This window comes from Chiloscyllium plagiosum, chromosome 34 (genome assembly GCF_004010195.1).
Source record: "Chiloscyllium plagiosum isolate BGI_BamShark_2017 chromosome 34, ASM401019v2, whole genome shotgun sequence".
Classification (NCBI taxonomy): Eukaryota; Metazoa; Chordata; class Chondrichthyes; order Orectolobiformes; family Hemiscylliidae; genus Chiloscyllium; species Chiloscyllium plagiosum.
Genome location: NC_057743.1, coordinates 33,227,619 through 33,252,675, shown reverse-complemented (window position 1 = coordinate 33,252,675; position 25,057 = coordinate 33,227,619). Strand labels below are relative to the sequence as shown.

The following is a 25,057-nucleotide window of genomic DNA, read 5'->3' as shown; positions in this document are numbered from 1 at the left end:
CTGCTTTCCTATTGAAAATCAATATGTTTGGATCCACACATCTGTGAGCATGAATGTAAGACTAGTACAGTAGCAACAAACCAAAGTTGTGCCACATTCCATACAAGCTAACAGATAGCGAATGTGAAATGTATTACAGACAAGGAAGAGATTGCATAATTCATGAGTGACAAAGTCACAAGTGCTTTCTCAGCTCAGCAGAATCAATTATCAAATTCAATTCTACCCCCAACGTAGACAAAAATTGTACAATTTTAGGAGATGATGAGTTTTCCCTGGTCTATGAAACAATATTAACATCTCTGTGTTTTGATTTTATATCCATTGCATTTTATTTGCATAAATGTTGAGGTGGGAGGTGCTGAACAAAGCTTCATATCCTGCACATTGGATCTCAAAGATTATACTATATCAAGAAATAGAGAGGTTGGTTAGCTGAAAGACTGGTTTGTGATTCAGAGTGACATCAACAATATAGGTTTCATTCTGTACTGGCTAAGGTTACATGAAACCTTCCCCCACTTCCCCCAATCCCTTCTTAACCTCACTTGAGGCATGGTGACCCTTAGGTTAAACTCACTGCCGGTCATCTCTCTCTATTGAGAGAATAGTCTGTAATCCTCTGAGACTATGACAACTTTCACTTTCAAACCATAATAGTTCAATAAGGTTTGAGTGTGTATACACGAACCTCAACTGAACCTCTGCTTATTCCTGCTCCTCAGATGCTGCCTGACCACCTGTGCTTTTCCAGCATCACACTTTTCGACTTTGCACTTGCCATAAGCCACTTTCTCTAAAACATATAGGAGGGAAATGAGCAGAATTCACTTAGAAATTCACTTTCTTGTGCATAGAGAAGCAACTAGTCTTGAACAACTTGCCTTCTACTTGATGACAGTAACAAATGAAGTTATCACATGGAGAATCACAACTGTGATTGTACTTCTGGGCATTTTGGCACAGAAATGTTCATCAGGATTTTCATGGAACTTGGGAGGAATGTCAAAAGGTATTAGTGAATAGAACATTGTTAATTTTTTAACACATCCTATAGCTTGTAGGTTATATGTGGTTAATGGTTTACCGGATATGGTATGTGCTATCCACAACCAATCACAACTCTACAAAGCAATCAATGACCTGTTGCCGGCCAAATTTCACTTTGTACACACCCACTGGTGCCAGCCCATCTACAAACAGCCTTCTCCACTGCTTAAACAAAGCAGTTGTGTAAACTCAAATATGTGGTTTACTAGATCCATAAACTTGATGAAATGGTTCGCTATATGGCAGTCAAATTTAATAAAGAATGTCTCAAGTGATATATTTTGGTAGAAGGAAAGAGGGAGGCAATATAAATTAAATGATAACATTTTGAAAGGAGTGCAGGAACAGAGCAATCTTTGATTCCTTTCAGGAGATCTGGGTAGCATTGGAAAGGTCAGCATTTGTTGCCCATCCTTAAAAAAACCCTTGAATTAAGTGAGGTACGATGACATTTCGGAGGCCAGTTAAGACCAAACACATTGCTGTGGGTCTGACATCATATGTAGGCTAGACTAGATTAAAATTACAGATTTCCTTCCTTAAAGGGTAGTAGATATGTTAAACTTTTATAAAATACTGGCTATTAAACTGGGACATCTTATATTAGGAAGGATATTAAGGCTTTTAGAAAGGTACAGAGGAAATTTAATTGCATGGTACAAGGGATGAGGGACCTCAGTTCAGCAGTGAGACTGGAGAAACGGAGGTGGGAGGGGTTGCTGTTTTTCATACAGCAGAGAAAATGAAGAGGAAATTTGAAACTGGTATTCAAACTCGTGAATGGTTTAGGTGGATTAAGTAAGTAGAAATAGTTTCTAGGGGCAAAAGGGTCAGAAATCAGAGGACAGAGACTGAAAGTCTTTGGCAAAGGAAGCAGCAGTGACATGAGAAAACATTTTTTGTTACTTAGTATGTTTTGAGATTTGTGTTGCACTACCCAAAATTTTGCTGAAAGCAGATTCATTTGTGGCTTTCAGAAGGGAATTAGATGAATGCAAACTGTGAAGAGGACTTAATTGGATAGCTCTGCAGAAGGGCTCACACAGACATAATGGATGAAATTCCTCCTTCTATGCTGCAGCATCCTATGTTTCATGATTTTTTTCATCAACATTAGGTTATGCACATCACCACGCAGGCTTGGGCTATTTTAGTAGAACACATTTTAAAGATTAAATTTTTTAAATTTTCTGTGCTTTTTATTTTGGACTGAAATAGAAATAAAAGGACTGTTTTACTGCAAATGGCTGAGGAAGGAATTATTGTACTATTTAAAAGCAAGTTACTGAAACTCTAAACAAAAACAGAAAGAACTGTGGATGCTGGAAATCAGAAGCAAAAACAGATATTGCTAGAAAAACTCAGTTCTGAAGAAGGGTCACTACATCTGAAGTGTTACCGCTGCTTTCTCTCCATAGATGCTGCCAGCCTTGCTGAGTTTTTCTAGCAATTTCCGCTTTAATTACTGAAACTTATGGTAAGTTGGGTTTACACAGCTGCTTTGTTTAAGCAACGGGTAGATGGGCTGGCACCAGTAGGATTTGGCCAGCAATGGGTTGGTGTTTACTGTGTAGAGTTGTAACTAGTTGTGGATAGCAAAGGTCATCAGCCTGACAACAAGCATTGGATTAGCTCCTGAGTAGCTGAAGATCTTGTGGGCAGGCATGATACTGGCAAAAGCCTTCAGATTGCCACAAAGGGCAGATGGTGCACTTTTCGTCCAGTAAGACACCCACAGCTAGGAGAAAGCCAGTTTATTTTCCCTCACCACTTGCTGTAATCTTTGGCTTTTAACTAGTAACTAAGAGGCTTTGGAGGTAATGCACAAGTTGTCTTTGCATCCTGTAAAGAGGTGAAAAGGATCTCAATCAAAGAGACTGGAGAACCAAAAGTCTTAGCAAGCAGAATAATCCTCTCAGACTATTGAACTGCTTTCCCAGATTTCACTTCCATCCATTACACCTATGCATTTTTTTTGTCTGTCTCTGTCTGGAAGGGAGTTTTAGTAGGGGTATAAAATTTTAATCAGTAGAGTTGTCTATCAACATCTCATAGATTTTTTTTTAACATGCAATTGCAGTCTATTTATTTGTAATAAATAGTAATTCCTCTTAAGTACAGAAACCTGAACTATGTTTCTGTTAACTTGAGTATGTCTGACAGGCAAATAAGGAAATTCTGGGTACTTTGATAAAATCTTTAATTTTTGGTGACAGTATGGCAACAGTGGGGCTTGATTCCTAGTAAGTTACCCCAGTGAGACATGACAACCTCAATAATTTGGTTTAAAGCTGGCTTTTAATTATTAATTCAATGTGAAATCAAGCTAAATTCCTGCAACATGCAAATATTTTGCTTGTAAACTCTCGTCCTAATGCAATAAATTATGCTGCAATGGAAATTCCATAGTAAAGAAGTTTAGAGTATATTTCTCCTCAGTTTATTCCCTGTAGCCTCCCTTCCCCCATCCCACACCTCACCCACCATTCCTGAGGATAGTGAATCATCCAGAGGTGTGGTGGCATATCTTGCACCCAGTGGTACTTCGCACTTTTCAGATAAATCTGGATTTCATGACAGTCTATTTTTAGTCTGGATTAAGAGAAAAACAACTTCTGCACTTTGTCAGCCTATTAAAATGAGAATGTTGCATGCAAGATGCTTTAAAGTACATTTATTCCATTTATAAAAGAGACTTCTGTAACTCACTCAAAGCATATATTTTATGAATATATCTTGTACAGTGTTTTGTTTCTTAATATGTGGTGAGAAGCAGGATCTAATGTCATAACCAGTACACAAAGGCACTTAGTCATTAGAGTACTGCTGGCAATATCAGTTGACATTTAGCTATCGGAAAGTCCTGTGTAGGAATATGAGCCTATATGACAATTATTAGGTCGCAGTTTTGGTGGGCAGCCTGACTTGGTTTACTTAATTATGTTGCACTTATACATTTCTCTGGCTTGTACAGAGTTCAGCAACCATGCTGTTGTCAATAATATTTGCTCAAATGTAATTCTCTAAAATGACTTGGGGCTAGCTATTGGCAGGGGTAGTGTTCAGGTATGTAATTGGCATAGATCAATCAGAAAATAAACATGATTGTGGAGACCATTTAGCTCAATGAAACTATTCCATCCAGTATGTTCAGGGCATGCCCAGGTGTTTTATGTACTTTTAGCCTGACTGAGAGTGTCATAGTCCTGCAACTCTCTCCACTGGAGACAGATGACAGGTCGTGGTTTCACCTAAGGGTCAGGACTTGAACCCATACTGCATTACAAACCAGCTGTCCAGCCAACTAAGCTAACCAACCCCCAGACTAGGACTAGACTTGTGACAAAGTAGCTCATCGTTTAGAAGATCCAGAAAATTCTGGAAATGCTCACTGCGTCGGGGGCACAGGAAAAAGTAGTTTCGGTTATAGGATGCTGCCTCATATAAGATTCGAGATTTGTCACCTCACAAAATAAATTCAATTTTTTCCAAATACAAAGCACGAAACTACTTTTGGACACAAACCTTGGCTGGACTTCAATATGAGATAGTGATAGGAAATGTCAATATGGTATTGTTTATTCTAGAAATAAGGAGCCCCTCAAACTCCATATCCTGGTTCCTTTAGATTTAGTTTTGACTGTTGCAATAGTAAAGCAGTGTGAACCGAGCTCCCATTCTCCAATGAAAGCAAAACACCATGAATGCTGGAAATCTAAAAGATAAACAGAAAGTGCAGGAGAAACTCAGCACATCTAGCAGCATGTTTGGAGAAACAGAGTCAACGTTTTGATTACTCTTCTGTGGAACTGAAAAGGCTTGATTTATAAAAATATATTCTAGACAAAACTGGAGAAGAGCCAAGGGGAACCGGTTGTGAGGGTACCCTGAGATAAGGACAAAGGCAGTAATAATGTTTGTAATGAAGATGGGATAGATAGATAGATAGATAGATAGATAGATAGATAGATAGATAGATAGATAGATAGATAGATAAAAAAAAATAGGCGTACAATTAGGTAGAAAAACGAGAAAATGGGTTTGCTATCCAGAAGAGGTAGCTTCTAGGAACTCAATATTGAGGTTCACAACTTCAGATTATGGCCTCTGTATCCTCCATTCCTTTTACATCCTCTATCCTCTCTTAGGCATGTCTTGCCTTTGTTGTCAGCAGAGCAGATCCACTTTCTACTAATATTGTGCACATATTTAACATCCCTTAACTACCACAAACACTCTTTGGACACCCCTACCATCTCTTCTGCTCACTCCTCTTTCCCTCTGCCTAAAAAGAACATTAAAAAAAATAGGTATTTATGGTGCAGTCTTAGTGACACTATCTCTAAGCCAGGAGGCCTGGGTTCAAGTCCGACCTATTACACAGGCATGTAATAACATGACTGAACAGATTAATGAAATATATATTTTTTAAAAAGTACCAAAATCCAGAGCATTGTCTTCCAAGGAAGAGTCATGCCGAACTGGAAACACTAACAATGCTTCTCTCCCCAGAGGTACTGCCAAACCTGCTGAGCATTGCCAGAATTTTTTGGTAGCCTTTTCCCCCCATCACCTGCTCCTTACCCTAATCAACCCTCCTGCTCCCCTACTGCCTCCCTCTTCACTCTACCCTCCCTCTAGATTCCCAACTTCCTCCCCCCAACTCCCTCACTCTGCCCCATCCTGACCCTTCCCCATTCCATTACCTCAACCTCCTAATAGATTTTGAGAAGATCTGAAAACAAACCTTGCAGATCAGCGAGCTAACTTACATATATATCAATCTCCTACTTTCACCCAACTCGTTCACTCTTCCCACTCCCTTAAGTCCAAGCTCCTCACTCTAACCCCACCCTACCCCTTTACTCTACCTCCACTTCCCCACCTCCATCGCTCTACCCCCCTCCCATTAACTCAAACTCCTACTTCCCCAACTCCTGCCCATCTGGCAGCATGCAGTTGGAGAAAGGGAGAGCTGTCATCCAATGCGCGGGCACGTGGAGAAAGGGAGAGCTGTTATCCAATGCGCGGGCACGTGGAGAAAGGGAGAGCTGTCATCCAATGCGCGGGCACGTGGAGAAAGGGAGAGCTGTCATCCAATGCGCGGGCACGTGAAGAAAGGGAGAGCTGTCACCCAATGCGCGGGCACGGTGGGGAGAGCTGTCACCCAATGCGCGGGCTCGTGGAGAAAGGGAGAGCTGTCACCCAGTGCGCGGGCACGGTGGGGAGAGCTGTCATCCAATGCGCGGGCACGTGGAGAAAGGGAGAGCTGATGCCCAATGCGCGGGCACGGCGGGGAGAGCCGTCACCCAATGCGCGGGCACGTGGAGAAATGCACAGCTGTCAGTCCAATGCGCGCGCACGGTGGAGAGAGCTGTCAGCCCAATACGCGTGCACAGTGGGGAAGGGAGAGCTGCCAACCCAGCGCGCGCACAGAGAATAGCCGTCAGTTTAATGCGCGCGCACGCATGGGGAGCTGTCAATTAATTGCGCGCGTGCGCATGCGACGGGGGGAGTCGTCGTTGCACAGCGCGCGCGCACGTGGGGTAAGTGAGAGCTGTCAGCCTATAGCGCGCACGCGGAGCGAAGGCGGGGCTGTGACCGTTAAACGGTCAGCTCGGCTCCTCAACGGGACTGACCGGTGTTTTGGGGAGGCTGTCAATCATCCAGTGTGCCCGCCGTCGATTGGCCCCCCGCCGCACCAAGTGGGTGGGACAGTGGTGGGCGGGACCCCGAGTGGGCGGATCTACCGGCGCACAGCTGGCGGGCTGGCCGTCAATCAAGGTGCTACCGCGCCGTCGAATGGGTGTTGCGACTGGTAGGCGGTGCCCCGCGTGGGTACACCTCCGGCTCACTATTGGCGACTAGGCTGTCAATTAACGCACCTGCGCGCTGTCGATTGACTACCGCGTGAGTGGGCGGGGCCGGTCGGGCCGGACTACTCGCTGTGGATTGGGGGCAGTAGGTGTCCATCATCGGACAGGTCCCAAGGCTGGTGTACTCTTTAAGCCGGTAGCCGCTGTCTCCTGGTCACTCACTCACTCAGAGGTCTCTCAGGCTCTGGATCCATCCAGCTTCTCTTAACAGCCATGACATCCCGGAGGTAAGACACGCCACCACTTAGTTAACTGTGTTTCACTCGTTGCTGAACGCACGAGTTATATATATATATTTTCCCTGTAAAGTTCTAGTTGGGAGCCGTCTCTAAATCCATGGCACTGGAATAAGTGGCAACTATAGTACGGTTCAATCTTGCAGGCCCTTGGGTTTATGAGGATGGAAAATACATATGATTAGATTATTACTTGATATGGACAGGCTTTAAATATAACTGTCCTCTGCGTATTTTGTTTATTTCAGAATTCCCATTAAGTCCAGTTTCGCTTACCTCTTGAAGTTTACGATATAGGATTTTAATAGAACTTCACTGTTCATCGACTAGCTTTTAAACAAAAGTTTGACTTTCATCAACTTGCTAATAGTTTTTCTTACCTTTCTGTTACGGACGTGTAACAAAGTATTTGAATAATGATGAAAAAAAATGCACTTTGCAATTTAAAATATAACTATTTGAATAAATTGGATGTTTTACTTGGGGATGCACTCTGGATAATTTACAGAAAAATAATAATTGTGAAAGCAGTTAAATACTTGGTTGTTTCCTAAGGTAAGTACCAATTCAAAATGGATTTCTTGTTCTTTAAAGGTTGTAAGACTATAAGTTTCTCTTATGGATTTAATCAAATTTATGTATTTATAAACATTTCAGGAACATTCCTTGCTTAGAATTCTCCACAGTTGTACATAAGGGTCTTTTTACTTTATCTTTATTCAATTGCATTGAATTTAACTTGGCGTGCAGAGAATTGAGCAGGCTTGATGATTCAACTATGATATTTTTTTAAAATCATCTTTCATCCTGGTCCTTTTTTGTCAACATGAAGATAATGCAGAATAACCATGTAGCCTGTTGAAATAAAAGATTTATGAGAGGAAATTAAATCACTGGCAGAAAGAACACACATATTAGAAAGCAATGAATACTCCAGATGGTATTAGCATGCTGTAAATTTTTGACAAGTTGATGTTTGCACTTTTTCCAGGTTTTATTATGTTGTATCTCCATGTTTTATAGTATTTTATCAATTCCTTAAATGATTGATTTGATAAAGCACAAACTTTTAGGGAGGAAATAGAAATATATATGACATTTACTTGGTTTTACAGTTATTTCTGTTTGTTTGTGACTTTTTTAAAAAATAAGTTACAATTCAACAGCATATTTAGTAATGTTGAAAAGAGTTTTCAGCAAATGTATAATTGTGAATACTTATTATGAAATGTACTAATATAAGTATGTTAACAAGTATTTCAGATGAAATTGCTCTATTCGAGCATTGAGTATAGGAGTTGGGAGGTCATGTTGTGGCTGTACAGGACATTAGACAACTTTTGGAACATTGTGTGCAATTCTGCTCTGCTTCCTATAGGAAGGATGTTGTGAACTTGTAAATCTTTTCTGAACCCTTCCAAGGATGTTGCCGTGTTGGAGGGTTTGAGCTATAGGGAGAAGGCTTTGGCTGTTTTCCCTGGAGTGTTGGAGGCTGAGGGGTGACCAGATAGAAGTTTATAAAATCAGAGAGGCATGGATAGAGTAAACAAACAACATATTTTCCCTGGAATGGGGGAGTCCAGAACTAGAGGGCATAGTTTTAGGGTGAGAGGGGAAAGATTTAAAAGGGACCTAAGGGGCAACACTTGCATGCAGAGAATGGTGTGTGTATGGAACAAGCTGCCAGAGGAAGTGGTGAAGGCTGGTATAATTACAACATTTTAAAAGGCATCTGGATGAGTATATGAATAGGAAGAGTTTACAGTTATATGGGCTAAGTGCTGGCAAATGGGACTAGATTAATTTAGGATATCTAGTCGACATGGATAAGTTGGACCGAAGGGTCTGGTTCCATGCTGTACATCTGTTTCCACAATATATTCAAGCACTTTGATCAGTTCCTGATGCCCAGCTAAGTTATCTCCTCTTTATTTTGTCGTCTTTGGAAATAATTCCAATTCTTGATGAAGATCAAAATTTCTCTCTGTAAGATTTAAATGAAGGTGAGTAAGTGAATCCTAACTGTGTGAGGTAATAAAGTTTGCATTTAAATCATAGGACAATATTTCCACTAATCTTTCTCGACTGCACCAGTCTTGGGTATCTTGGAGGAGCCCAGGCTTTACTGCCTCAGCCTCACTGTGGAAATCAGTCACCCAATTTTACTGTTTGTTGTGGGTTGACTTAGTAGCTAAAGGAGTTGGACAATTCTTCACAAAACTCTGAAATTCCCAATGACACAAAGCTTCTGTGCTAATTTTAAGGTTATTCCGAGGCACATTTATTGGATAAGGAATCGGCTGTCACTAGCATGCTTGTTGGGGAAATACTTTGACGACTTTTTCATTGGAAATGTTATAACTACAGATGGTTCAGACCTTTTGTTGGCAGGTTTACTAGCTCAGTGCATTATAAAGGGATCTTCGTGTTGCCGCACATCAACCAGAATACAGTTATGAACAGAAAGGAAATGTAGTTCATGTACATTTGAGTGTTTTTTGACCACAATAATAGAATACTGTGGGGATTAATGATCATCCAGGGACCATCAATGATGATTTTATTGTGCAGTAATCCACATAGTTGTATCACTTGAAAATCCCGAGAGAAGACTGATGGCTTGTAGACAAAATTTTGTCCTCATTTAAAACCACTACATAGCAGCAGTACATACCACTTTTGCAATCAGTTGACTTTATGGACCACTTCAGATCCCTCCAAACTACTAAACAAATTTTACCAGCTACTCTAAAAAATTATTTTGTGAACCTTTCCTCATTACTACTGACTGCTTGCTTGAACCTTGCTATGAAAATGCAAGCTTCAATTATTACTAATGACAATTCAAGTAAATATCATTGTGTTTTTTTTTGACATTTTTAATCAACTAGTCCAGGCATTGTCTGAACTGAGATGTCACCTTTTTTTTGTCATAAAACCTTCAGTTATCTTGGGAATGTGACTTGAAAGAAGTTCTTGGATTTACATATTAATGAATCAAAACCTGCAACCCATTCTAAAAGATGACAGCAATCTAGGTTTGTTCAATATATCGCATCAGTTGTATGACACAATGATGTTTTGCTATAAATTCTGTGTCCTATGATTCTGCTCCACTAGCTAACTGACGAAGGAGCAACCTGGTGTTGTGATTTTTAACTTTTGTCCACCCCAGTCCAACACTGGCACCTCCACATCATGAATGTTATGATAAACAGCCATAACCTGGGCCTTCTGGCAGAGATTAGAATACTGTCAGTGCATCCCAAGAGCTCTAGTATTGACTTTTAGCCAGGCTCCTATCGCAGAATCTGGGTAGATGGGGGTTAAAATTACGTGTTTTCATTCCTCATACTTGTGACTCTAGTCAGGCATTTCCCTCTGTCCCCATTCAGCTCTAATTTGATATGTTTCATGAAGGAACCCCATTCCATTCTTAGCTGGACTCCAATTACCAAAACAAAGGATCATTTTCACAAATAAAGTAATTAAAGGAGTTTACATCCTATTAATTCCTTGCACACTCAAATAAGTAAATACAGGGACTAACAAGGTTCAAATTCATTGAAGAATCAACAGCATTACTCAAATAGTTCTGTTGTAAAACTTTGTAAATAACTCCTGGGGACTTCATAATCGCTATTAGATGTGCATGATTGGCATTGATGGTGTGTACTGTAATTGAGTCTGGATGTGAAAGATGGCATGGAAGAAACTTTTCAGCACCAGTTGTACCAATGCAAGTACAAGTATGGTATTGAGCAATGCTAAGTGGTGAAGGTAAGCAGTCTTTGAGATGGAGAGTTTGGAAACTCCTGTCCAGGTCACATAAGACTGAGTTTACAAACCATTTACTTGACCATGAGAAAATGGGAGTCCAAGGAAAAAGTGCAGTCAAATAGGTGGGAAGAGTATGGCATTTATTGTAAGGGGTGATGATATCATTGGGTTTCCCAGTGTTTAACTGAAGAAAAATTTGTGGCTGTCAGGATTGGATATCAGTCAGGTAGTCTGATATCGCTGAGGTGCAGGATGAATCAAGAGATTAGGAGCAGAGAGACAAATCTTGGCTTTGTCAGTGTACATGTGGAATTGACCCGATGATCAGGTATTAATATTTATGCAATGGTCCCAAGGTCAGAAAGAGTTGCAGGTTGTTGATGCAGATGGTCTGACTTCCCTCTAAATAATATGAATGGCAGCCAAGTGACTGCCACCATCCTATTGAGAATGGTGGCACACCAGGTCTAACCAAAAACCTGGAAGCTAAATAGCAGTTGTTTCTGCTAAGGTAGACTGGGCTCTAGAAGCCTGACTCACAGACAAAGACCAAGTTTAAAAATAGCATCGATTGAGATAATAGCAAGATACAGCACATATTCATTTGGATTCTGCATGGTATAAAGAAATTCAAAGAAAGGTTTTCGAAAGTGAAATTGGACTGTATTAATTGAGAAATTATAGCATATGACTGAGGTACTTAAAATTATAAAGGAATACATTTCTTTCTAGTGGATGTAAAACAAGACACATGGCCATGGCGCATAAAATTAGATATACTACTTATGCAGAGAGAAAACACCAGCATGGACTATTGGCCTGTTTCCATGTTATGATTTCTGTAATTCAATGAACAGTAAAGGGCATAGCCAAAAGCCCAGTCCATTAGTGGAATTAATATTTCCCTCTTTACCTTGTCAAAATCCCTCACCATTTGGAACAACCTTATCAATCTTCTATTAATCCTCCTTGTTCCAGTAAATTTACTGGCTAAAACAACCTTGAACAGATGTTTACATATCCCAAGACTGAAACTGTTTTCAGGCGAGCATTAAACTTTGTGCAAGATCCAAAATCAATTCTAATAACTGAATTCTGCAAAATTTTAAGGATAAAGGCTTCTGATAGTTTTGGGATGTTAATCATTTCCTTTTTAACCTGCTCAGAGGGAAACTAGAATTATTTTTGTGCAAAAATGAACCAGATAGTCCTAACAGACTAATTTTAATTATTGAAAGGTTGCTAAACCATATTGTTTCTGAAATGTTATATTGTTTTGCATTTGCTTGAGATTGTGTATGAGCAAACGTAAGGATTTAATTTTCAATAGTGAAGGAAAATCAAAGATATGAAACTGATAAAATGTGCAGGAGACTGGCTTTGAAATAGCATTGGTAGGGTTCAGGAATTGAAAATAAATTGGTGTTTTCTAGTTCCTTCCTTTCTTAAACCATTTGGGTATTTGCATGCACAGCTAATTTTGTGTCGCCAGTTTGCCTTGCAAAGTTTAATGATATTTCCTTTGTACTTGTTTCTTCAGGACTTGCAATAATTCTTCAGTTGAAATAGTAAACAAAATAGATCATTAAACAAGTCTCATTCTTTTTAAAATGTACAAGTTTTTTGACTTGCCAGAAAGTGTTTGATGACAATTCTACATGACAGGTTATTAGTAAAAATGAAAATGATGTGATTATGGAAATGGGAGTCAGAACAGTGATAATACCTGCGTACTACACTTGACAAGTTGTGATGAGTGGTGGTCTGTACTGGTGCATTAGTTTTTAAGTGATCAGTGATCTCGATAGAATTCAAGAGGATCTCTGTTTGCTGAAAATACCCAGGAGGCGCAGCAAGTACCAAAGACAGGAATAGGAAGTTGCAAAGGAACATTAGTTAATTTAAAACGAATGGCCAAATCTGTGCCATTTGTGGTCCAGTGTGGAGAAGTGAGAATCGTACTGTTGGCCAAAAAAACTGTAATAGTCAAAATGCTAGGAATAATAGAGCTGCCAAGGAATCTAAGTGTCCACATACTTCAACTAATAAATAATTGCAAAATGAACATACCTCTCCGAGGGGTTGTAATAAAAGTGATGGAAGTTATACAGTCGACATTGGGAAGAATATATTGCCCTTGGTAATGGTGCGTCATAGATTCAGCAGTGAAATTTAAGGGTTAACTTAGAAAGATAAATTGAATAGACTAGACTTGAATCCACTTGATTATAGAATATTTAAGATAATTTAAAGGATTGATAGGTTGGATTCAACAAAACCATTTCCTTTAGTGATACAATCCAGACTAAGATGGTAAATTAGGCTTCCTCAAAGGCAGTGTCGAAGTCCGTCCTTTATGTAAGGAGTAATCCCAAAAGCTGTTAAAGCTGTATCGGTTGAAAAGTTCTAAACTGAAATTGATTTAGTTTTGTTAGGTCAGAATGTAATGGGATATGGAACCAAAGTACATAAATGGATTTGATACAAATCAGCTATGATCTAAGTGAATGTTGAAACAGGTTCAAAGTCTGAATGGCTATTATGTTTTGAATTATACAATGTTAGCAGAAACTGTCTACAGATGCATTAATTTTTGATTTAGCATGTCCTTTTTTGAAATGGGGATAATTTGATTTCCCCCACTGCTTGCCAACCCAACCGTTATCCTATAGGCCTTACAACTGTTATTTTTAAAATTAATATTTTTCTATGAAATTTCTTCTGTAAAAATGCAGTCAATGTATAGGCAACATTATAGTAAGCATCATGCCACTGGAATCATTAATGATATTCTCCACATTTTTAAAATTGGGATTTCTGCAATTTATAGCAGAAAGTGATTCATTGACTTTATATGAAAAGTGGCTTCAACAATGAGAAAACTGTCAATTATTTTGTATTTAAGTGGACTGACTGCTTATTTGGATAATACAAACTGTATGGAGCTACTGTTGTCCTAGGTGGAATGAAACAAAACTGATGACCAAGTCAGGTTTGAGAGGATTGAGATGGTGTAGATATTTGGGGGGGGGGAGGAAGATAGAGAGGTTGAGTGTGCGTGTAATAGGGCGTAGCACTAACAGCTGTTCAAGAAAGTTTTATGTCTCCAAGATATCTGTAATTGTGGGTGGCATGAGGAGGAGTTGTACTGGACTTGACATTAACTCAGTTTTTGTCACCATGGACACTACAAGATTTGCTGAGACTCAGTTTTTTTAAAAATTTGTGGTTAACATTCTCTCATGGTATAATTTTAAGTCTGACTCAAAACAAAGTTTTCTGGTGTACCTTTTGTATAGATATTTCAATTTAGTTTATAATCACTTTGTTTATGTTCTATGCAAACAAACTAAATTCTTGCAAATTATATTAAAGGCCACACTGTTAGAATGTTAGAAAAAGTTTTCCAAACTTTTTTTTTAATGATGTCTATGTCCTTTCCAATTCTATTGGTGCAACTATAGCTGAGGGAAGAGCTTCATTGATGCCTGTTTGGAATTACTCCCAAGAGCTCCCTGAAAGTAGCTTTAATGTGGGATTACTGTCAAAATGAATCAATGCCGCAGGAAAAGAAAATCTAATCAGTAATCCTAAATTATTTCACATTAATGCTTTAATATAAACATACAATATATTAATGCAATTAGTAAAATATATTTACATGTTTCTTTCTTTCATAATTACCTTTTTGATATATAGTTCATAAAAATTTGTTCAAAAGTATTAATGTTTGGTTATAACTATAGTTATTTCTTTAGTTTGATAATATGCTTCAATATTCAGTCCTGCTGCTAGTGGAATCCTAAAGCTGAGGCTAAAATAGTAACCCCAATATTTTTAGGGCGGTTGGAAACTGAGTGGGGAGATAGTTCTGGATGGGTAAAGTAACAGGTTTCCTGGGCACCCTGCATAAATTAACTACAGAATATGTTATTTTTTTTGTAGATTCCCAGCCAGACAATCAGTCTAACTGACAGTGTGGGTTTGGTGAATTTGTCTATAACAAAGGAGGCAAAGGGGATATATTATGATCTTGTTCAGGTGTGTATGTAGATCGTCAGGACATGGGGTGTTGTGTACAAGCAGGTATGTTTGTAGGGCTTGGAGTAAGTCCGCAATATATCTGTTCTTCCTCTACCAGGTTTCCTGAGGTCTGAGAAACTCAGCCTAAATAGGTTTAGAAGAAAAGCACTTAAAAATGGAGGAACATGCCCTCTTTAAGTGCTTTTTGGTAACTGATTTCCTCCTGAGACCAGGTTGATCACCGCTGAAGTGAAGATAATTATTAATTTTCCTCTCTGAATGTAAAGAAATTCCGTGTTTTTAACTTCCTGGTTGGCTGTGGTGAGAGTACTTCAGTGGGACTGGCTGCTTACCTTGTTTGCTGCTGTACATCTGAAAGTGTCCTAATCTACCATAGCGAAATACTGCCTCTGCCACAGAGTCTGCTAGATCCTAGTCGTCAATTTCCTTCAAGATCAGCATGCTAAATTTCATGATCCAAGCCAATATTTTAATTGTCTTCAACAAAATGCATTCAAAGCATTAGTTTGATCATTTCAGATTTGTTTCTTTACCATCTTACTACTGTACTGACAAAGCAGTACCTCAAGTTAACACTGGTGTGACTGCACTTGTTAAATTCCTTGCAAATACCTGTATACTGCTCTTTTGATCTCATGTAAATCAAAACCATTGTAACATTACAATCACAACAGCAACCTAAGCTGCATCTATTAAAGACATTTTAAATAAAGTGGCGATTGTCTCCTTTAAATCATTGAAAGTAAATTTATTGATTATTTGTATTTTGAGATAAATCCTATGTCCTGTTATAGTAATCTTCATTCTAAAGTTGACTTAATATTACTTTGCAGTCTAAAACTTGAGAAATATAATTTCTACTTCAGGTACAAGTGAATCAGACAGTAATACTTATTGAAATACAGTGTACCGGTTACAAATGAGTTGTGATTTGGAGGAGCCGGTGTTGAAATGCAGTGGACAAAGTTAAGAATCACACAACACCACCAGGTTAACATCCAACAGGTTTATTTGGAAGCACTAGCTTTCGGAGCTCTGCTCCTTCATCAGGTGGTTGTGAAGCTGGACAATAAGACACAGAATTTGTGGCAAAGGATTACAGTCATACAATAATAGATTGAGCAAGCCTTTTCATCTTTTAGAATGGATTTGCTGGTTTCGGTTCTTTAACATGTAAATTCCAGAACTTCTTTTAAGATAATTTAAGGTTGTAAAACAAAATGTGATATCTCAGCTCAGACAATGCCTCAAAAAATATGAGTCAGACCAATCTCGACTTGAGATTGGTTTGACTCGCACCTTTTTTAAATTGAGAGTGTGATGCGGGAAAAGCACAGCAGGTCAGGCAGCATCCGAGGAGCTGGAGAATCGATTTTTCGGGCAAAAGCCCTTCATCAGGAATTAGACTTTTGAGCCAAGGGTGTAGAGAGATAAATGGGAGTGGGGGGAGGTAGATGGAAGTGGGGGTAATGGTGATAAGCTGGATAGGAGGGTGGAGCGGATAGTTGGGAAGGAAGATGGACAGGTCGTGAGTGTGGTGCCAAGGTGGAAGGTTAGATCTGTGATAAGGTCGCGGGAGGTGAAATGAGGAAACCAGTGAAGTCCATATTGATACCTATCCGGTCCACTCTCCTCTCCAGCCTATCACCATTACCCCCATCTCCATCTACCTATCACGCACTCAGCTACTTTCCCCCTGCTCATAAGCCTCATCCCTGATGAAGGGCTCTTGCCCGAAACTCCTGCTCGTCGGATATTGCCTGACCTGCTCTGCTTTTCCGGCACCACCCTCTCGACTCTGACCTCCAGCATCTGCAATTCTCACTTTCTCCTAGTTGATTTTCACATCTTTTAAGGCATTATCTGAGCTAAGATGTCACCTTTTGTTATAAAACCTTAAATTATCTTGAGAATGTGACTGAAAAGAGGTTCTGGGATTTACATCGACTTGACAAGCTAGGTCTGTTCAATATATCATTGTATCACTGTAATCTTTTGCTACAAATTCTGTGTCTTAAGGTCCAGCTTCAAAACCATCTGATGAAGGAGCAGAGCTCCGAAAGCTAGTGCTTCCAAATAAACCTAGTGGACCATAACCTAGTGTTGTGTGACTTTTAATAATGAGTTGTTGACTTTAATTTTTGACAGTCCTTCGCTGTTGTTTCAAATTTATTGAGCACCCTCTTTCCCTTGTAAAGAAAATGATCTCTTCCTTACTTGCTGTTTCTCACTCTGCTGCCCTACAATTGTAACTAAGCAAATAACCCAAGAAAGGAAGCTGGCACACGGTTCCCCAGACTTGGAGGTGCAGACCAGACAGGACGATTGAGAGAAGAGCAGTGTAATCTCCTCCAGGTCACCAAAGCAAACCATGCCACCAGACACAGCTAGCTTGGACAGAAATAGCTGCCTGGGCTAGTATGGTGTCTCATGTTAAAAGAAACACCCAACAATGCCAAAAGAAGGTTACTAATCTTTGCACTCACAATGGTAAGCGCCACCATTTGCGGCTGTATTATGTCACATTCCCAGACTCGCCATTACTCCCTCTAATCCTGCCACTGCATACTAAGACTCATACTGCATTCAACACTAAGGATTGTATGTCTATTCAATGGCTCTCACCCACGTCATCCTCCCAAGATGCTAATTTTATTTGACCTCTGCATTTCCTACTCTCACTGCAGACACCTCCCACCCCTCTTGGCCTCGCCTCACCACTAACATCACTTCCATTGCATTCCATCCCTCGCATTGTGTAATTGCAGGCAAAAATCATCTCCTAACCAGGCTGAGATTTCAAGACTGGCAATGGGATGGCAGGTATTAAACTCCATGTGAGTTATGCAAAGAGCAGGACTGCTCATGTGAGGACGCAAACAGCCAAAAGGCCACAAAGCGAGTGAGCTTCATTATGTTGTGCTGCTGCACCATACAAGCCAATGCTAGATAATTTAATCCTTATCCTGAACAGGCGTTTAGCCCTTTTCCACCATTAACTACCTTTCTGCTTATGTAGGTATTAGTGGGACTTTGTGAATGACTGCCTACTCTTGGCTCAATCTCCACCTCTAAGGACAAAGCTATGCAACACTAAGAGGACACACCAGCAAGGCTTTTATCTGCATCCTTCTGCATCTCAGACTTTAACCTCATTGGATTGTCTGTGCTACCGACTTTAATCAAGAAAATCTGGTGAGCACATGACTGAAACATCTCTGCGGCTTGTCAGGGAAGAAATGTCCCTGGACTCGAGTGTTCAGCACTGCTGGAGACCAGGCACCAGCAGCTCCTTAGGCAGAAGATGGTCCCATAGTTTCTGCCATTACTGACTCGGTCAAAATGCACTGAGATGCAAAGGAATATCGGATAGGTTTGTCAAAAGCAGTCAGTAAACAGGATCAAGGATGAAGTCCATCAACATTTATCAGCACAATGTGGTTTCCAAGATGCATACGTGCAGCTGCCTCCATGAACAGGTCAGCAACTACCAGGAAACCCCTGTCCAGCGCACTCTGTCCACTGGAAATATGCATGAACTTGCATTCCATCACCTTTTTAGTTATTGGCGTTCTGCATCTGTGACAAGGTGAGAGGAGGATGAGGGATCTTTACCTCCGTCCCAGGTGTCCTGTTTCTTTGAAGAAAAGTTGGTGTCAGCAGGCACCCAAAGGAAGGAAGGGCCAAACACAAGGCCTCAAGATATGTTCTCAGGGCACTCCTGAAGATGCTCTGTCTGTCCACCTACTCTGTACCTGTCTTGCCAATGCCTGCTGAGGAGGGTAAGCCTGCAACTGAGAAAGGCATTCTCTTAGACCTTGGCCCTGAGTCTTCCAGGTCAGCTAGAGGCTGGTTCTCCTCCCTACTCCAATTATAGACATTGGAACAGTGCTTAAATGTAGTGGGAGGGAAAGGCAGCAAAAAACCTACCAAAGGCACATAGGTGGCACTACATTTTACATATCCTGCCGTTTTGTAAATATACATTCACTTTTTGTAGCTGTCGGTCAACCCATTGTGTGAGCCTGCTCCTGTCCCACTGAACTCCACTCCGCATACCTTGACATCGTCCTGTCCCCCTTAGTCCAGGAACTCCCCACCCATGTTCGGGACGCCCTTAACCACCTCTAAGACTTTCGTTTCCCTGACCCACCACGCCTTACCTTCACCATGGACATCCAGTCCCTGTACATATCTATCCACCTCGACCTAAGGCCTCCAAGCCCTCAGTTTCTTCCTCTCTCCGCATCCTAACGAGTACCCTTACACTGACACCCTCATCTGCCTGGTTGAACTGGTCCTCACCCTCTATAACTTTCCAATCCTCCCACTCCCTTCAAACCAAAGAGGTAGCCGTGGGCACCCACATAGGCCCCAGCTATGCCTGACTCGTTGTCCATCTACCACAGCTACACCAGCACCACCCCCCCACTTTTCCTCACTACATCAGTGACTGTTATTGGCACTACCTCATGCTCCCATGAGTGTGTTGAACAGTTCCTCAACTTCACTTGCCCCTTTCACCTGACATCAAATCCATCTAGACCATGTTGGACACCTCCCTCCCTTCCTGGACTTCTCTACCTCCAGCGACTGACTAACCACGGATATCTACTACAAACCCACCAACTCCCATGGCTACCTAGGCTACACCTCCTCCCACTCTACCTCCTGTAAGAATGCCATCCTTTATTCCCAATTCCTGCGCCTTCATAGCATTGGTTCTCAGAATGACCAATTCCACCTTAGAAGACCCCAGATGGCCTCCTTCTTCAAAGATTGCAATTTCCCCTCCCATATGGTTGACTATGCCCTCCGCGCATTTCCTCCACTTCTGCCTTAAACCCCACCCCTCCCAAAACAAGGACAGAACTGCTGGTCCTCACCTTCCATCCCACTAACCTCCGTACTCACCACATCATCCTCTGCAACTTCCGCCACCTACATACAGACCTGACCATGATGGACACACACACTCGCACACGTGCACACACACACACATCTCAATCAGCGTTACAGAAAGACCATTCCCCCTCTGACTCCCTTGTCAGATCAATGCGCCTCCACCAGCCCACACCCGACTCCCAGCACCTTCCAATGCCACCTCAGGAAGTGCAAAACCTGAACCCACACCTCCATTCAAGGGCCCAAAGGATCCTTCTACATCTGACAGAAATTTATCTGCACCTTCACCAGTGTCACCTACTGTATCCATTGCATCCGATGTGGTCTCCTTTACATTGGGGAGACTGGACGCCAACTTGTGGATCGTTTCAGACACCCGCACAACAAACCCTACTGCCTCATGGCTGAACACTTCAGTTGCCTCTCCCACTCTGCCAAGGACATGCAATTCCTAGGCCGCCTCCATTGCCAAACCCTTATCACCCAATACCTAGAGGAAGAATGCCTCATCTTCCACTTTCTTCCGACCCTGCAACCATGTGGGGTTAATGTGAATTTCGCCAGCTTTCTCCCTTCCCCTCCCCCCCACAGTATCCTAGCCCCAAGCCTCCAAATTGGCACTATCCATCGCCTTTCCCATCCATCTGCTCCACCCTCGTCTCAGACCTAGCATCTTCTTCCCCACCTTCATCTATCTATCACATTCTTGGCTATCTTTTTTCCCCAGCCCCCCAACCCATTTGTCTCTCAGACCCCGACCCACAAGCCTCATTCCTGATCAAGAGCTTATTGCCCGAAATGTCGATTCTCCTGCTCCTCTAGTGCTGCCTGACCTGCTCTGCTTTTCCAGCACCATACGCTCGAGTCTGATCTCCAGTATCTGCAGTCCTCACTTTATCCTAGTCTCTTTGAACATCCCAATATGAAAGTTGTTGTAATAGCCAAGCATTTTTCTTCTCGTTGAAGCAACCGACTCCTAGATTGCAGATAATAGAACATAGAACATAGAACAATACAGCACAGAACAGGCCCTTCGGCCCACGATGTTGTGCCGAACTTCTAACCTAGATTAAGTACCCATCCATGTACCTATCCAAATGCCGCTTAAAGGTCGCCAATGATCCCGACTCTACCACTCCCACGGGCAGCGCATTCCATGCCCCCAACACTCTCTGGGTAAAGAACCCACCCCTGACATCTCCCCTATACCCTCCACCATTAATTGCTTACTTAAGTGCCTCAGTTTCAGATGGGATGGGACTGCCAAGCAGAAGCCTGCATGCTCCCGGCTTGATGAGGGCAATGGTGTAAAGGTAGCACACTTTCCAGCCATCATCCTCTTGCCTGATTAAATGCCCCTCACCTCCAAACTTGCTTTGGGGGAGGGTATGAAATCCCTCCCATTCTAAAGTGTTGTGAAAAATTATTGAAGATAGTGCACTTACTAAGTGTGTGTTATTTCTATTAATAAATAAAAATATCTAGACAGTCAAATGATGAAAGAAAAATGGACAACCTCACACTTGGCAGTGTTGAACTCCATCTGCCACTCCTCAGCCCCGCTCTGCATCATATCTAAGTCCCTCTGCAGCCGACAACTGCCCTCCTCACTGTCCACAACTCCACCTCTCTTCGTATCATCTGCAAATTTACTGACCCATCCTTCGACTCCCTCATCTAAGTCATTAATAAAAATTACAAACAGCAGAGGACCCAGAACTGGTCCCTGCGGAACTCCACTTGTAACTGGGCTCCAGGCTGAATATTTACCATCTACCACCACTCTCTGCCTTCGACCGGTTAGCCAGTTTTCTATCCAATTGGCCAAATTTCCCTCTATCCCATGCCTCCTGACTTTCCGCATAAGCCTACCATGGGGAACCTTATCAAATGCCTTACTAAAATCCATGTACACTACATCCACTGCTCTACCCTCATCCACATGCTTGGTCACCTCCTCGAAGAATTCAATAAGACTTGTAAGGCAAGACCTACCCTTCACAAATCCGTGCTGGCTGTCCCTAATCAAGCAGTGTCTTTCCAGATACTCATAAATCCTATCCCTCAGTACCCTTTCCATAAAAATAATATCATATAAGGGTAAGGATGCTTGAACTATCATGTTGTTGACTACAGCTGAGGCATTGCATTTTGTAGCTTCAGCGTTCCCTATCCCTACCACGTAGGGATAGTGGTAGGACCTGCCCTACATAACTCCACCCATCTGCATTTGCACCCTACCTGTGACTGACAGGACAGAATTAGTGTCTAATTCCCTCAGCAATTGGTCAATGAACAGCTATCCCACACTTGAGCTTCCCACTTAGACTAGCTGAACTTCCTACTAAAAATATTGGACTTTTTTTTTATTAAAAAGAATTTTTTTAACTGTAAAAGCTTCAGTATTATTACAAAATTGTTGTTATCAATCTATGACACTTCAGCAAAATGTTAGGTTTTCACATCAGTTTTCTAGTTTAATTTGAGAATTTGATTGTGATTCATTTGGGTTAGTCAGTAAGGAATAAGTGACACATTGGATTTGATCTGTTTCTGTGCTTTAAATACCTTGCAATACAATGAACAAACTACATATTAATTTTAAGTATACACATTGTCACAGCTACCTGTATTTATATAACCATGTTATGAACACTCATGCAAACTTATTTTCTCCTCTGCTTATGCATCCTTCAGCTCATATTCTGTAAGGCTTTGTGCATTTATCTACTGTTAATTTAAATATTGCAACATAGATTTCATAAAATAAATATGACTTTGCCAGTTTTCCTATTTTTACTCCTGACGAAATAAAAAGAAAATGTGCTAGCACAAATGTTAGGTGGGTTTTGCTGAAATTGAGAGCCAACACCTTTTATACTTTTCTATTTTACTGGTTTTCACGGACTTGAAAGGGTCTCGTGCTTGGGTATGAGGAAATAGAGGAAGGAAACCGAATGATCAAAAAAATAATTTTTATATAAGAAAATTACCAAATATTAACACCAATTGGCTAAGTTTGAATATTTTATTCAGGATCAATGGCTATCCAGACTTGACTGCTTTAGAATTTTTAAAATGTAATTATTTTTGTAGACTTCAATATGATTAATACTTGATCAGCCTACACCATTAGTGCATCTGTGTTGAGCCGTATAAAGATTCTTTTGCTAATTACTGAACACTACTGGACTTGTGGATCTACAGAAGTATAACCTATTTTCTCCTGATAACTTTTTTGAAAAAAACGTTGTAACTATGCCATATTCAGGAATCTACAATTCCAAAAAGAAATGAAGTGTGTACATGGGATGAGAGATTTAGCACCACCCCAAGCAAAATCTGTTTGGGGATTGTTCTCCGAGGCGATAAAATTGGTAAGAATGTCGAACGTTTACATCATCTGGAAAAATAAATTAGTTAACCTGCCATTCCAAGTAGAAACCCTCTCTGTTTTCAACAAAATTAGAAATGCCTTTTTTTTTCTATTCAACAAAGGGCACAGATGCAATTTGAAAATATATTTCATTGAACTGATATATATATTTATGTGAATTGATTTTTATTTCATTCAAATTTTGAGGATAAATGAAATTTGCTGTTTCGTACTTTTCAAAGCCCAGTATAATTTGTTGTTAGAAAGGAATGTGGAGTAATGCAGCTTCGAAAGGGGAAACAAAATCAAGTTGGAATATGAATGGAAGATATATGTCTGCTGTAGAATTCAGATAGCTACTTTTGTACCTACACCCACATTCTGACCTTTAACAAGCTGTTCAGAAAGGTTTAATAACAAATTAGTTACCAGTTAAAGGGATTCTTTTGGAAAAATTGACAACGAATGAATGAAAACAAAACCACATTTATACAATTGCCTTTCATGACCTCGGGAGGTCCCAAAACACTTTACAGCCAGTGAAATCCTTTTGAAGTTTTGTCACTGTTCTACCACACAACGCAGTCAGAAGGATATTTATAATGTTTCTCACACACTAAACCTTTTTGACACTAAATTTTTTTTTAAACTGAGGAAGATTGTTTCTATTAAATGTTAACAAACTTTGTTTTAATCATTTATTTTTCTTTTAATGACTAATTTAGTTATCTGATTTCCTCCTCTTCCTGAAACCATTCTTTACAGTGATCTAATACTGTTGATGTTTGTCTAACTTTGGTAACATATATCCTTTTCTAAGAATTTTTTTTTCCGTGTGATTAGTCATAAATTCAAGGCGAAGTATAGCACGGAAACCGACCCTTCAGTCCAACCCGTCCATGCCGACCAGATATCCCAACCCAAACTAGTCCCACCTGTCAGCGCCCAGTCCATATCCCTCCAAACCCTTCCTATTCATATACCCATCCAGATGCCTTTTAAATGTTGCAATTGTACTAGCCTCCACCACTTCCTCTGGCAGCCCATTCCACACACTCACCATCCGCTGCATGAAAAAGTTGCCTCTTAGGTCTCTTACGTCTTTTCCCTCTCACACTAAACCTATGCCCTCTTGTTCCAAACTCCCCCATCCCAGGGAAAAGATCTTGTCTATTTACCTTATCCATGTCCCTCATGACTTATAAATCTCTATAAGGTCAACCTCAGCCTCCAATGCTCCAGGGAAAACAGCCCTAGCAGATTCAGCCTCTCCCTATAGCTCAAATCCTCCAACCCTGGCAACATCCTTTTAAACCTTTTTCTGAACCCTTTCAAGTTTTGCAACATCTTTCCAATAGGAAGGAGACCAGAATTGCACCAACATTCCAACAGTGCCCTAACAAATGTCTTGTACAGCTGCAACATGACCTCCCAACTCCTGTAGGAGAAAGTGAGGACTGTAGATGCTGGAGATCAGAGCTGAAAATGTGTTGCTGGAAAAGCGCAGCAGGTCAGGCAGCATCCAGGGAGCAGGAGAATCGACGTTTCGGGAATGAGCCCTTCATCAGGAATGAGGAGGGTGTGCCAAGCAGGCCAAGATAAAAGGTAGGGAGGAGGGACTTGGGGGAGGGGCGTTGGAAATGTGATAGGTGGAAGGAGGTTAAGGTGAGGGTGATGGGCTGGAGTGGCGATGGGGGCGGAGAGGTCAGGAAGAAGATTGCAGGTTCGGAAGGTGGTGCTGAGTTCGAGGGTTGGGACTGAGACAAGGTGGGGGGAGGGGAAATGAAACT

The 25,057-nt window shown here is 41.0% G+C and overlaps 1 protein-coding gene across 2 annotated transcripts in view; it reads left to right on the top strand.

The window, feature by feature from the left end:
• Positions 1 to 6,997: 6,997 nt before the first annotated feature.
• Positions 6,998 to 25,057, top strand: part of ptpn11b (protein tyrosine phosphatase non-receptor type 11b) — a 123,472-nt gene continuing 105,412 nt past the window's right edge. Inside the window, exon 1 of one of the 2 annotated variants that reach the window (XM_043676119.1) lies at positions 6,998 to 7,153. In XM_043676119.1, the coding sequence (XP_043532054.1) occupies positions 7,140 to 7,153 (14 nt within the window). In that variant the 5' untranslated portion in view covers positions 6,998 to 7,139. The remainder of the gene's footprint in view (positions 7,154 to 25,057) is intronic. The other variant, XM_043676117.1, reaches the window with a different exon arrangement.